This window comes from Eucalyptus grandis, chromosome 8 (assembly GCF_016545825.1).
Source record: "Eucalyptus grandis isolate ANBG69807.140 chromosome 8, ASM1654582v1, whole genome shotgun sequence".
Classification (NCBI taxonomy): Eukaryota; Viridiplantae; Streptophyta; class Magnoliopsida; order Myrtales; family Myrtaceae; genus Eucalyptus; species Eucalyptus grandis.
In genome coordinates, this window is record NC_052619.1 from 15,230,296 (window position 1) to 15,242,641 (window position 12,346).

General features: G+C 42.7%; 2 protein-coding genes across 3 annotated transcripts; both read left to right on the forward strand.

Annotated features, from left to right (window-relative positions):
- The first annotated feature begins 959 nt into the window (after positions 1–959).
- Positions 960–5,929, forward strand: LOC104456751 (caffeoylshikimate esterase). The gene is made up of 8 exons (XM_010071608.3): positions 960–1,304; positions 1,471–1,564; positions 1,692–1,724; positions 3,936–4,082; positions 4,179–4,309; positions 4,440–4,577; positions 4,693–4,791; positions 5,268–5,929. Exons 1-8 carry the CDS (start codon positions 1,275–1,277, stop codon positions 5,664–5,666), a joined length of 1,071 nt encoding a protein of 356 aa, XP_010069910.1. The 5' UTR covers positions 960–1,274; the 3' UTR covers positions 5,667–5,929.
- Positions 5,930–7,066: 1,137 nt separating this feature from the next.
- On the forward strand, positions 7,067–11,918 carry LOC104456752 (small nuclear ribonucleoprotein Sm D2). 2 transcript variants are annotated; one of them, XM_010071609.3, is made up of 6 exons: positions 7,067–7,219; positions 7,399–7,428; positions 10,047–10,071; positions 10,655–10,732; positions 11,403–11,507; positions 11,594–11,918. In XM_010071609.3, exons 2-6 carry the CDS (start codon positions 7,424–7,426, stop codon positions 11,708–11,710), a joined length of 330 nt encoding a protein of 109 aa, XP_010069911.1. In that variant the 5' UTR covers positions 7,067–7,219; positions 7,399–7,423; the 3' UTR covers positions 11,711–11,918. The 2 variants fall into 2 exon arrangements, with proteins under 2 accessions (XP_010069911.1, XP_010069912.1); XM_010071610.3 differs by having other exon boundaries at positions 7,077–7,219; positions 7,339–7,428.
- Positions 11,919–12,346: the final 428 nt, after the last annotated feature.

The window sequence follows — 12,346 nt, forward strand, 5'->3', positions numbered from 1 at the left end:
GGATCTGGCGGCGGAGCTCGCGGCTCACCGGATTCAGGCGAGCTCGAGCTCTGTTGCCAGATCCGACGAGCTCGGATGAGATCGGCCGAGCCTCGAGCTCGCCGGATTTGGCCAGGGTCTTGGTTGTTTGGGCGGCCGGCCATCGTCAAGCGGGAAGGAGGTGGCGGCGGCGGAAGGAGGAGGAAGAAGGAGGAAGGAGGCGACGGCGGAGGAAGGAGGAGGAAGAAGGAGGAGGAAGGAGGAAGGAAAAGAATAATAAATAATAAATAATAAAAATTTCGATTTTTAAAAATATAAATAAATAAAATAAATTTTGTGGTCAATTAAAAATATTAAAATTTAATTTTTGATAATTTTTCCTAAACAATTAAATGAGCTAACGAACGGCGGAAAATATTTTCCACTTAAATTTTAGATTTTGGCCGAAGACCGGAAAATAGAGTCATTTTCCTGGAAAATGATTTCTAGGAAAATGTTTTCCGAAAACATGATATTTTCCGCGAAACGAACGGAGCCTTATTGTTGGATGTATTTAAGTAGTCATTTTTCTACCGGCATGATATCAAAATAATCGCTCAAAAAATTTTTAACACAAAAATGAAAGTACCGTACAAAAGTTTCGATATTCTTAATATCATTTTGCCATTGCATAGAAATGGCATGAAAATTACTGTTACCAACGAATTGAGCGTTCTCATTATCGGTCCGTTCTCATTATCGGTCCGTTTTCAATATTTAATGACGGACCCTCACCTCATTTAATAAAACAGTTTTTGCAAGGATTCCGAGGTAGCTATTGCTTTCTTCTTTTCTTTTTCCCAATTAAATGAGGTCAAGACAGATAGAGAGAGAGAGCCCATATATATTGGGATACGTGAGATAAGGATGGCGGGACCCCGACGGGATAATGATTTTTAGACTTCGCTCGGTCGCGACCCCCATAACCCAAAATCTCATATAATCTTCCCCCCCGGTACGACAAGCGCCATCACCCTCCCCATTTCTCCACACCCACCACCTCCTTTCTCTCTCTCTAGATTCTCTGCCTGCGTGCGTCTATCTAACCAGCTTTACCTCCCCACGAAGTTCCCATTTACTTTTTCCTTCTTGGGCAAAAAAGCACTTATTGATATCTCTCTCCTTCCAGCCTCTGAAATCGCTCATCCAAGACCCTGCTGAGAGGAGTTCCCAGCTCGGTCCTCGTCGCCCCTGCATTTTAACATCGGCCGCTCGATCCGCTGGACTGACATAATCTTTATGTTACTTGCTCGCACATGAAGATGAAGGAGATTGTGTACCAGGAGGTAATATACATATATGCCCGCTTCATCGCCGACTTTCTTCGTTGTTTTCTTGCATTTAACCGTGTCCCATGTGGTGCAACGTTGGCATTTTCGGGACTAACTTTGTGAGCTGATGCGAGTCGTGTTTGTGATGAAATGTGGTGGGGTGGTGCGCCCGCGCGTGCAGGAGTACATAGAGAACGCCAGAGGGGTTCAGCTCTTCACCTGTGGCTGGTGGCTATGCTCGTCCTCCCCGAAAGCACTGGTTTTCATTTGCCACGGTCTCTCTCTCTCTCTCTCTCTCTCTCTCTCTCTCTCCCTGTGTTTGTGCCCTTGCCTGTGAAATTTGGTTGGTGGGGTTCGATGGAGTGGATCAAATAAAGGCGTGTCATTTAATGGTCTTTGCAGGTTATGGCATGGAGTGCAGTGGCTTCATGAGAGGTAATTTAATGTGAATGGTCGCTGATCAGAAGACCTTTCTTCCCTTTTCCTCACGGAAACTTTCTTCCCTCTTCTCTCTCTGCTTGAGCTTTTTCTTTCTCTGTTGATGATTTAGCTTGTTTAGACGATCCATATGTCTGCATATCTCTGTTGATCCTTAGAAAAAATCTGGTGCGGTTGTTCTACGCGCACGACCTTTTGGTCCTAGCTGGAGACAGATTCTCCGGAGGGGAGATGGATGTCGGTGAATGTCTGAACACGTCGCTATGTTTACCACCCTGGCCTTGGTAACCTTTCGTAATTTCGATACTAGCCCTAGCCCTAGCCCTGGCAAGCCTGCTAGAATCAACATATAATTATAACCTCGTTGGCCACGGAAAGGAAAACGCAATAAAATTGTCTTGTTCTTATCTAGACATTTCGTTTCGTTTGATTTGCTTTATGATCTAGGACTGCCATTGTAGCTTCGACTAGACCACAGCCTACCCCTTGACACGTCAAAGGAAAATGTCTTAATCCGTACCCAAATAAAGAATTTTGTTCACGAGTATTCTACAATTATTAAGTAATTAAATGGGAAAGAATTACAGTTATGAGGGGATTGTTATGCATAATGAATGCTCTATCAGTAAAAAAACGTTCAAGCAAATTCGAGAATAGTCGATGCGACCCGATTGGTCTTAATTGGTTCGAGAATCAACGATCTTAATTGGGTCCATCTTTAGTCATAGTCAAGAGGGAGGGGAGAACCAACCACTCCCCCTTTCTCCTCCTGGAGAAAAGGATGGTTTGTTGACTGTCGGCCAACTCCCTTAATCATCCACGACCACAATTTTCGGTTTGGCCATCCGTCGTACGATGTTTGTTCACCCACATTGCTCATCGGCCTCTTAGATTTCTTCAAAAAGAAAGGTCTGATTGAAAAGTCAAGATCAGCGTGTGCACGTTTAGGTTGAGTTACCATTGATTATTCGATAAGCCCGTCGATATGTCGTTTTTATCCGGTTCAATTATTGGAATCAACTCATTTTCCTACTTTTTACGGTTCATTCAAGTCCCTTGCGTCATGCTGGGTATGGCTTGGGCCACTAGAAGAATAGTCTCTCGAATGTACCTCGGTCGCCGTGTGTCTCGATTGATGTCCACTGTTGTAGCATTCAAAACTGCCTTTCTAGGTTCATCTCCTCAGACATCTCCTTCACCAAAACCGAACAGATGTGATAGGATATGTTATCTTCCTCCGTGGCATGTTTGGTGGGGCTTTTGAGGTTGAAAACGAGAAGGGTCTATGATTGGTGCCCTCATCTTATATTCCTCATCCTTTTTCTGGTCCTGCTCTGCCTTTCTCCCGGGCATGGGCATGGGCATGGGCGCTGGTTGTCCTGTTCTTTCTCATCCCATTATTGAATGGACTATATACTTTTTCCTGCCATCATTCTGTCACTTTGTTCATCATCAGCCTCATCCAATTCAGAGCTTTTTTTGTTGTACTCTACCTCATAATTTAGACGAACCCAATTGGCCTTAGCGATCCGAACCTAACTGGGACTTTTTATTCTGTCCAACGTCGCTTGAAGATGATCATATTCACGAGCCGACTGGTTATAGAAGTTCCCCCTTGACTTTTGAGATGGAAATGTAAGTACAGACTAATTGGGACGGTGCGGGTGGACAAATTGAGCACTCCCTGTTCAACTGATCTTCTGTATTAAGCTATTCATGTAGCTGAACTGGGCTGGTCTAATTCAGTTCAATTTTAAATACAGTGCAACGAAATTGGTCGACTACTTAAATCAGAGGAAACTCATATTTTGGCCATTCAATTGCATAAGAAAGTTCCCCCTTGAGTTTTGAGATGGAAATGTAAGTATAGACTAATACGGATGGTGCGGGTGGACAGATCAAGCACTCCCTGGTTAACTGATCTTCTGTATTAAGCTATTCATGTAGCTGAACTGGGCTGGTCTAATTCCATTCAATGTTAAATACAGTGCAACGAAATTTGTTGACTACTTAATCAGAGGAAACTCATATCTTGGCCATTCAATTGCATAAGAAAGCATACTGCAGATGTTAATTAAATAGGTGGTTTTCTCTTTCGTTTCTGTTTGGAGATATGTGGATTGTAATGTACACTGCAAGTGATCTGAAATAGAGATGCTGTTCTGGAGCTCAATCCATTCTGCGTGGTTTTGGTTAAATGATTGATAGAATGCGGAACGAGATTGGCCAGAGCAGGATACGGGGTGTTCGGGATCGACTATGAGGGTCATGGCCGTTCCATGGGAGCCCGATGTTACATCAAGAAGTTTGAGAACATAGTCAATGACTGCGACGATTTCTTCAAGTCCGTTTGCGGTAAAGGCACAATCGCTTACCACTCGGTTCTGTTTGAATGAGGCCTAACGCAATGCGTCCTCCTCAACTTTGGCCAAATCTGTGACGTTGTTTCAGCTCAAGATGAGTACAGAGGCAAGAGCAGGTTCCTGTATGGAGAGTCCATGGGAGGAGCCGTCGCGCTGCTTCTACACAAGAAAGACCCCGCCTTTTGGACCGGCGCCCTTCTTGTGGCACCTATGTGCAAGGTAACGACAAGTGCTCGCGTGGATGACCATTATAACTTGAATCCAATCATGCAAGTATCGGGTTTCTCATTGATTCGGCCAATCTGACATGGTGACGCCTCTCTTGTTTCGGCGACATTAAAATGTGCAGATATCAGAGAAGGTGAAGCCGCACCCAGTGGTAGTGAACCTGCTCACGAGGGTGGAAGAGATAATCCCGAAATGGAAGATAGTCCCAACAAAGGATGTCATCGATTCCGCCTTCAAGGACCCTATCAAGCGAGAACAGGTCGATACCATTGCCTACTTCCACTCCTGCTCACTGATTTTTTTTTTTTTTTTTTTTTGGTTCGGTCGAGCGGATCGGCAGTGACATATGCTTGTGATTCCAATGACGATCGCAGGTGAGAAGCAACAAGTTGATATATCAAGACAAGCCACGGCTGAAAACAGCATTGGAGATGCTCAGAGCCAGCATGAGACTTGAAGACACCTTACATGAGGTAACATCTAACATTTTCAATTTCGCTGCAGTCTCATCATACTTAGTATGTCTCTCTTTCTAAGTCATCCATAACAGATAAACAGAAGTTTAGAATCATTTCCGCTGAATTTGGACATTCTGCGCATTCATTTCCAGGAGGCGCTAGCCAACATTTGATTAGATAGATTGACTTCTGGCTTCGAAATGTAGAATGAAACCTCGATACGTTCGTGTCTAATTTGTAAGCAGGACATTTTCAGACTCGTTCTGATGTTAATCAAGATTTTGAAAACAAGATGCACTCCGAACGGTAGACATGTCCACCTCTCGTTATGTCAATAAGACCCAAGTTTTCGCAGGTTGCGGTTTCAGAGAACCTCACGAAATATGTCGCGGTATATCGGCTTGAAATAGCGATGTTGAGTGCGCACAACTGCCTTCTCTGTTGCTGCTCGAGCTTTGATTTGGGTTGGTGATTGACTCTTTGCGATGCAGGTGACTCTGCCGTTCTTCGTGCTGCATGGGGAAGCGGACGTGGTGACGGACCCGGAAGTGAGCAAGGCCTTGTACGAGCAGGCCAGCAGCAGGGACAAGACCATCCGGCTCTACCCGGGCATGTGGCACGGCCTCACCTCCGGCGAGCCCGATGACAACATCGACATCGTCTTCTCCGACATCATCGCCTGGCTCGACAGGCGCTGCAACACGGACACCGACATGGATTCCTTCCCTGCAAAGCCCGTCCTTCCATCGAGCAACAACGGCTTCATCGAGAGATTCGTGACATCCTCGCCGGCAGCAGCTGTGATGATGAATGGCAAGCAGAGGCAGCGGAACAGGAGTTACTTGTGCGGATTGAAGGGACGGCGCTCGTTCCAGCACTCCGCCATGTGATCTTGGTCCGAAACTCCGGTGCTCGGACAGAGAGACTTGCAAAGATGTTCACAGAAATGTTTTTCGTGCGAAACCCGATCCGGCTTCTCCAGATGCGACTCAACTTTCGTTGGTGATGTTAACGAATAATTGAGGTTGTATGATCTTGATGAAAACTTGGAAAGCTTTCTATCGGGTCATCGGTGAAGTAGCATGAATTCTTCGTAACTGATTGAGTTTACACATAATTTCCAAAGTTTGACCCATGTGACATTTCCTTACAAGAAGAGTTTTAGTAAGATGTAGTTTAGTTTTGCGGTAGAATCGGAAAATCGAACCAGTGAGAACCGATCTGATTCTAAATTTTAAGGTGACTCGGTTCGGTTTCACTCTTTTAAGAACTGCTGATTCCTAGTTCTCGAGAGAACCGAACCGTAACTGCGAACATCCAGGCGAACATCCAGGTCGATCGCTTTTGAAGAATCCTTCAGATCATTTTCATCTGGCATTTGGCGGTGCACTTTTAGACCAAATTGGGGTGGATAAAACGTGGGATAGCTTATTTGGACTATAATGTCCGGTTTTTTTGGTTGCTAACCGGAGCGGTCAAAGAACCGATGAGCGGGTTAACTGGATCGGTCAACCTCAAACATGCACGCCAAACTCCCACCTAATTGAGCTATAAGAGCTTTTGTTTACACGTTAAAGCCCGAACCAGAAGCCGCACCGACTCTTTGCCTAGGTCCAGGATTAGATCATTCAACGGAAAACGGAAACTTTTCCCGTGAAGGAAATGGATTTGATCCCTTATGTGGCCCCGTTAATTGGAGGAGCAAGATGAACACAAATGTTAACATATCGGGTTTGTGACTAAAAGTGTGGTCCTCATTATAAAAAAAAGGGCCATAACTTTTAATTCCTATCTTGTTAATCCACCTCAAGTACCCTTTAGAAAAAAGTTATCTAGCTATCTTTCTTAGCATCAGTCGAAATAACATAAATTCTAAACTTCCCTTTCTTTTCTCTAGGCAAAAATTTTGGAATTCTCCCAAATTTTCGTTCGAATTTACACAACTTCTAATTTTCTTAGATCCTTTAAATAGAGTCGGCAATTGTTAAATGAAGGTGGTGGTAGGACATGTATCGTATCATTTTTTAGCAAAATTCAACCGGTCATGCACGCTTAGTCACAATTTACTCATCAGTCATTACTTAGGTTCTTACGATCTAAATAGTATAAAATGTTTATGCCATAAGCTTATGGTTGAAATTCAATTCTTCAGAGCGTTTGCTTCGGGTCGGGCTCGAAAGGCCCAAACCCGTCCCAAATCGGGCCCAATTAGCTGCTTCGCCCTCCAAGGTAGGAGCAGTTGTCCGCCGTCGGATTCCATCACTGCCTACCTCCATCCACTGTACACGTGCACAGCATCTAAAACCCTCCGATTTCAATTTTCTTCTTCGCCTGGGCTTTTCGCACTAGCTCTTCTTCTGCTGCAGTAGCCTCTCCTCTCCACCGCCTCGTCGGAGATCGAAAGCTCCCCCAAGAACCTCTGCGCAAAACCCTAGCCGCGGCGGTGATCTCTCTCTCTCTCTCTCTTTCTCTCTTTCTCTCTTTCTCTCTTTCTCTGTCTGTACGTACCTTGGCCTTGCCATTGGGTTTCGAAAGATCTGATTTTTTTTTCTTTTGTTTTAGCTTCGTTGAGTCTTTCGTGCCGTCGAAAAACCCTAACTCCCGCTCTCCTCTCCTCTGCAGGTGCGCTCTGTTTTCCTGAGCCAACATGAGGTACGTCCACCTTCCTGCTGCTTTTTTCCTCCGTCTCGGTTTCGCGATCTTCGATTGTTTTCGTTCGCAGCCGTTTTGTCGCCTGAAACCCTAGTGCGCTTGCGGTTGAGGGTTTAGAGAGGGCACGGTCAGTCGGCGAATGGTTTCTGTCGCTCAGGGAGCTTGTGTTTTTGAGAACGTAGAGCTGTGACTAAATTGAATTATTTGCCGGCGCTGCGTGTTCTTTCTTCCCGGATAGTTTACTGCGTTTTGTAAACTTTTGAGTCTTTATTTTGAAATTCTCGCTTGCTCAAGAGCCTTGACTGAGTAGCAATGTTGTGGTAGCCGCTGATGGCGCCTGTGTTTGCCGATTTGCTGACTGGAGGGGCTTAGTAAAGGAAATTGTGAGATGTGTTTTGGGAATATATGCTTTGGGAGTGAGAGTATGTCTGTGCAAGGGAGAACACTATCAGGATGAAATTATAGGTGAAAAGTGACTCCATTCAAATACGTGCATCATTGGTGTCGAGGTCCAGTAGTCTTCTAGAACTTGATTTTGTCTGTTTAGTGGTTATCATAGGTTTACTTTGCTTACCAAGTTCTTGTCACCTGCTGAGATATGGACGAGCTAATGTGCATAGATTGAAAAATAGAGGGTGGAGTAAGGGACTCCTGCTTGTTTGTCATGAACCGGAGTTTCGTTTGTGGATCCATCCACAAAAGCTTAATCTGAAAGTTCAAGGCTATGGATTCATTTTTCTCTTTGTTGTCAAATCTGCAATGTCATCATCCCTTGACACTTTGTGTTTTGGGCAAGCACATATACACGTGGGTGCACCTACCTCCTTTTGACCTGGTACAGATCAATTAGTCCATTTCGTTAGTAAACCAGTCCAGTCCCCTATATCGTTGAATAAGATGGATACTAAGACTTCAAAGATATTTTTCCTGCATAATTCATTCCACCCTGTGTCAGTTTTTATTCCCAGTCAGCCATCTCATTTCTCCTGTGAAGTTCTCTGTCGGTGGCATTAAAAAGTTCTTCATGTGCAGTAATGAATTATATTGCTGATTTCCTCTTTTGAGGGCACTTGCCCTATTTGTCAGCTGTCATGATTCCGATCTTCTTCCTAGGGGTGGAAATTCATGTTTGCCAGCTGTGTTTGTGTAACATTCTATGTAAGGGTATACTAGAACAGGTCACCAAACCTAACAATGATTAGTGTGCTTACCGGTGAAACATCAATACGACCTGAAAATTTTCAATACATTTATAACAAATATAGATTGCACACTCGTTAAGTTAATTAAAATCTCAATCATGAATAATATGGAAATACAAGTCTTTTAACTAATTATATTCAAATGGGTCATAGACAGGTTGTGTCAATAACTGTCAACAACTCATTAATTTAAACGGATGGGTTGATTTTGTGCTTCTTCCTCCTTTTTTTGTGTGGGATGGGGGAGGGATTTGGGGGTGTTGCACTCATTAGTTGTTTGTAATTCCTAATTTGGGGGTATCTGCCTATTGATGAACTAGTGGTGATTGGTTCCCGGTCCAGTTCAGTTCCACCTAGGAACCTGGAACTAGGCCATCACGACCTGGAATCAGACTGGTCCGGTTCCCTAGTGGGTAAATGGAACCAGTGAGGAAGAACACTGCAGGAGAGTATGCCTGGTGGTGATCGTTTTAGTTTCTGTGATTAAAATGACCAATTTTGGAGGCAAAGAACTTTGACCATTTTTAGCTTCACGCCAAATGAGTTTGCCTCATTTCAGTTCCTCCATCACGCATAAGCCAAAAATTAAGGAAAAGATGCCAGAAATGCAAACTTAAGATTGACAAGAAAAGAAGGGGAAAATACATCGGTTTGAGGGTTGTACATCTGTTTGAGTCTCCAGACCTTAGATAGTGGATGGACTTAATCAGAGCACGCAACTGCCGCTTCGTTGATAAAGAAGGGGTGGAGAGTCAGTCTCGAGATGAGACCACGGGAGGGAGGCATTGAGCTTGAGAGAAGGTGGCGTCGTCGGAGAGCTGAGCGAGAGCCGAGAGGGACTGAGAGTTGAGACGAAAGAGAGGGAAAGAGGCATGAGTTGAGAGGCAAGATGCGAGAGGGAAAGAGGAGGCAGAGAAGGGATTAGGGTTTATTTAGTAAAGTGTTCTTTAAGAAATAAAATAAAAGTAAAAGAAATAAATTGGTGACCCCCCCCCCCTCTTTCTTTCTCCCAGGGGAACTGGGAACCAGATCAAAATAGTTCCATAAATTGGAATAGGAATCAGACTGCCACCCTTGGCAATCGCCTAGAACCAGCCGGTTTGGCGGTTCCTGGTTCCAGTGGATCTTCATTCACACCCATATGACAACTGCTATTTGCTCAATTTCCTTTTAAAGCAGTAGCATTTTCTTGTAGTAGTATGATCTCAATGAAGTCCCCCTTTTATTAGGATTTAGGGTTCCTTCACTTGTTTCTTATTTTTTGTCAACTATAGATGTTCCTCTCTGTCATCTTTTGCATTTTTGTGAAAGGGTAGTGATCTATTTGTTATCAAATTTTTTCTACCTCGTGAATTTTGTAGTAGTAATCAAGGATGGTTGTTGACACATTGTTTTTCCTGCTTTCTGCTCTTGCAGTAGAGCAATGGAGGAAGATCCCACTGTAAGCAATCTTACAAATCTCTGTTATCTCATGCTTTTTGATTCAACTTGTCTGTTCTGCTATCCTTTGAGGATTTTCTGATTACTGTAAAATGCTTCTGCACTGAAATTGTTTATGAGGCGATTTTGCGATCTACGTCAATAGTAAATAATGAGTCGTGACAGGATTCATGTGTACTGTGAACTGCACATTTGTCAGATTGAATACTTGTTGGAAATCATGAGCTTTATCTTCATGCTGTTTTCCAGTGAGATAATTTGTACGTGCATTATAATTCCATTTAATGGATATAACTGGAGATCTGCAAGAAAACATAAGTTCATAATCTCCCCTTCTTCTGAATGTTTAAAGGAATGTGTGGACGTCAGCCTGACAGAGTTTTAAAACTTGTTGCTGTTACTAGAATTTGGTTATGATATGATGATTTGGTGTTGAGCACACTGTGAGGGGAAAACTTAAAACTGTTTCATCTCAGTATTTACATTTGTTGTTTTAAATGTGTTTGATTTGACTTTTGGGTGTACTTGTTATTATGAATATAATTTCATAATGACTGAGATCTTATCTATACCTTCTGGTACAGGCTACCAAGAATGAGGAAGAGGAATTTAACACAGGCCCACTGTCAGTGCTGATGATGAGTGTCAAGAACAATACACAGGTACGATATCTTAGTGGCCTCACGTCAGTACTTCATCGACATGTGATGTTTTCATAGACTTGATATTTTTTACCAAATAGTAAGGAGTACTGATAAGTAAACATAGCTAAACATTTTATTGGAGAATCTTTTGTACAGCAACTAGGATGGTAGAGAACCTAATCTTGTGAGGCTGAAATACAATTTCATTTTTTTTTCTTTCAGCAAGAAGGACGCTAAGGTAAGTGGTAGTTGCACATGGATTAAGTAAGAGGACTGTACTTTGGAATCATGATAGAGTACTGATCAGTAAACATAGCTAAACATTTTAATGGAGAATCTTTTGTGAGTCAACTAGGATTGTAGAGAACCTAATCTTGTGAGACTGGAACACAGTTTTCTTTTATCTTTTTTCAGCAAGAAGTACGCCAAGGTAAGTGGTAGTTGCACATGGATTAAGTAGGACTGTCCTTCAGAATCATGATAGTTTCCGATTACTAGGTAATATAGTGCGCGTAAATCCTGGTGTTATTGATCTGGGAAGCACCTTGAAGATCTGTTTGGGTTCATCAATCTATTAATTGTACGACAAACAAAATTCTTGGAGTGAATGAGTTAAAATTCATCAATCTGATGCCCGCAGCACCGATGTGGCTTTGAGTAAGTTTTTGATGATTCATTGTCTTTTCAGGTGCTCATAAATTGCCGGAACAATAAGAAGCTCCTGGGTCGCGTGAGAGCTTTTGATCGGCACTGCAACATGGTTCTTGAAAATGTTAGGGAGATGTGGACTGAGGTTGTCTTTCCCTGTCAATTAATTTATTATCTGTTTTATCCTTTTCAAGCTGTTAAATTTACTCATTTATTGTTCATCAATTTCAGGTGCCAAAGACAGGCAAAGGTAAGAAGAAAGCCATGCCTGTCAACAAAGATAGGTTCATCAGCAAAATGTTCCTGCGAGGAGACTCTGTTATCATTGTTCTGAGGAATCCAAAATGAGGTTTAGCAGATATTTCTTGATCTCCCGGCACTGCAGCGGCTGTGATAGTAGTTTTTGAACTTTTATTACCTTGAAGTAGTGCTTTTAATGTGTTGGAGAGAGTGTTTTCATCGGTGTAATTCTTGCGACGAGGTTGGTAGTCTCTGACTTTCTGATGTACAATGAAATGCTTATCGCTCTAAACCATCAATCATCTCATTTTCGATATTGTGCCTTTGTTTGTTTTAAGCTCCTCTGGCTGCGTTCATGGTTCCGTAATCTTAGCTTCACTCTTGGGCCTTGTTTGATAACATGTCAAACAATGCGACAAACAAGACCTGATTTCATTATTTTGTTCTCTGGAATAAAATTTCTGGGGAAAGATTTAGAAATAGAATCAAGAAATTAAAAAAAAAATTTATTTTTGAGAACAATTTTAAAATCAAGTTCAAATTGTTTTTTTTCCCTCTGTTCTTTCTTTTTCTCTTCCTCTCCTTCTTGCCAGAGGTCTGGTGAGATTGAGCCTTGCTAGTTATCGGCCAGTCATTGGTGAGGGTCAACCTTGCGGCTGATGATCGCTAAAGGGAGAAAAGGAAAAAAGATAAAAGATAAAAATGTCATAATTTTTTTTTAAATTTTAAGTCTTAAAAAAATTT